The 2,500-nt window shown below is 43.0% G+C and overlaps 1 protein-coding gene across 1 annotated transcript in view; it reads right to left on the bottom strand.

Annotated features, from left to right (window-relative positions):
* Nucleotides 1-2,500, bottom strand: part of shank3a (SH3 and multiple ankyrin repeat domains 3a) — a gene marked incomplete in the record, with an annotated part of 273,016 nt that overhangs the window by 154,256 nt on the left and 116,260 nt on the right. The window contains 1 exon segment of the mRNA XM_062546483.1: nt 1-146. This exon segment is cut by the window's left edge and continues 58 nt beyond it. Within this exon segment, the coding sequence (XP_062402467.1) occupies nt 1-146 (146 nt within the window).

Here is a 2,500-nt window from a genome sequence, read left to right on the forward strand (position 1 = left end):
TCGTCCAGGAACTTGCCGGCCTTGCCGTTGTGGGCGGGCTGGAAGAGGCCGTAGTTGAGCACGTCCTTCAGGCTCTGGTTCAGTGTGCACAGGATGCGCTGCTTGGACAGCCAGATGGGAGCCGCCACGTTAAACTTCATACATTTCTGTGCAGGAAACACACACACACACACACACACACACTTATCGTTAAACAGCAATATAATCAAAAGCAAATGTCAGAATATCGGGAAAGACTTCGGATTTGTCTTTAGCACACACACACACACACACACACACACACACACACACACACACACACACACACACACACACACACACACACACACACACACACACATACACACGCAAGCACTGTCAGTAGTCCTACACGGGCCACTGCTAGGTAATTTGGGCCCTATGACAGACAATAAATCCCCCCTCCCTATAATATATAGTATTCATTATAGGGGGAGACCTTGTGTAGCCCGAGTCTGAGACTTAAAAGTTATTGCAAATCCAAATACTTCTCAGTATATTACATGGATGGAATATAGAGTATTTTAACCACTCACTCTACACACACAAAGACACATACACACAGAGACACACATGCATGCACAAACACAAATGCTGATAAGTGATAACTGGTCCAACGAAGCTACAACAATAACCTCTGCCAATCAGATATAATTTCCAATGCAAACACACCCACTCCTGAGTGTGTGTGTGTATATGTGTGTGTGTGTGTGTGTGTGTGTGTGTGTGTGTGTGTGTGTGTGTGTGTGTGTAATGTTGTCTGTATTGATGGCTCCTGAGTGTGTGGTGTCCAGTGTGTGTGAGAAGAGAGAAATGCTCTCTTTATTGAGGACTGGAACAGAGAAAAATAAAGAGAGAGAGAGAGAGAGAGAGAGTGTGTGTGTGTGTGTGTGTGTTTGTGATGTTGTCTTTATTGATGCTAGAGTGATGTTAACACACTCCACTTCCTCAGCCTTCTGCTTCCAATCCACCAAGAACGATTTATCCTCACACTAAACGGCCTCTCTACAGCGCCACTACAGCAGATGGGAACAAACACACATACACACACACACACACACACGTACGCACGCCACACACACACACACACTCACACAAACGCGCACACACACAAGCACGTACGCACGCACGCGCACACACACACACACACACACACAAATAGAACAACAATAAAACAACAGAACAGCACAACTCTTAACACAGCTTTCACACGGAGAACTGCCGGTGTCGGCCGGGAAGAGCTAGAAAAGACAGCAGCCTGCCCCAAACACACCAGCTGCAGTCTACCTGACGGGACTCGCGGGAGACATCGCCGGATATATCGCAGAATTTTGTTTGCATCAAATACAGTTCAAATTTCCTTCTTATTCGTTGACATAAACATGATGAGTAACAAAATAAACTCTTATGATGCAGTTTAATAAACTATTGTCATACATTTATCCTTTCGATTTTTGGTCATTTTCGCACATTCCAGGATGCAGGAGGAGAAATGCCAAGGGAGATTCCACCCAATCATAATGGGGTTCTAGCTCGTGCAGTTCATGAAGAGCAACTACATGAACTGAATGAAAGCACAGGCTCCTGAGAGATGTTAAGGTCTTGTGACATCCCGACTTCATGGTAGGGTGACCAGACGTCCCCGGTTTCAGGGGGACAGTCCCCGTTTTTGGTTGCCTGTCCCCGGGAAAATACAGAAAAACTACCCATGTCCCCGTTTTTTCATGATAAAACTTGTATGTATTTCAATGACATTGATAGTCAAACTGAAAATCCATTTTTGGGATTATGTCCCTGTTTTGGTCTCGGACATCTGGTCACCTTACTTCATGGTGAAGTAGAATAGCATTTATAACCAGTATGCATTGCATTCAAGCAGGCATGCATCATGTCAAATCAGATGTGCGCAGCATTGAAGTCGAATGAGGCTATTACAGTATTTAGTTAGTTAGCCTGGTCAGAAATCAAAATGGCCGCCAGCAGTGGAGCACATGCTAACCAAAAGAGTTTTATTTACATATATCATAGTTCTTTTCAATAAAAAACAATCATATTAATTCATATAACTGATGATTATTATTATCTAAACATATCGATGAAGAAAAAAAACAGCCTTACTGTGTTTGTGGGATTCATTTTGTATTTGTTACTTTGAAATATATGTATCCCACAAGATATGTTGCTAGATTAGCGGTATACCATTTGGTCAATGTGTATTCTGTATAGTTGAAGACCTAGGCACTATTGATGAAGATGAGGAAGTCATTAGAATGGGAATAGTTCTGCTGAGGAGGAAAAGGCTCAAACAAATGGTTTTAACTGAGGGACACTTAGTCCTATTTACTTAACAAATAAGGTTGCCTCTATCGTGCAAGCTAGCGGCGCTAATAAGTATGCTACACTTGAACACTGTAAGGTTACCTCTATGTTTGCTAAAGTTTCTGGCAATGATGTCGCCTCACTTCAGAGCTGTGTTTCTGCC

Source organism: Sardina pilchardus, chromosome 10 (assembly GCF_963854185.1).
Source record: "Sardina pilchardus chromosome 10, fSarPil1.1, whole genome shotgun sequence".
Lineage (NCBI taxonomy): Eukaryota > Metazoa > Chordata > Actinopteri > Clupeiformes > Clupeidae > Sardina > Sardina pilchardus.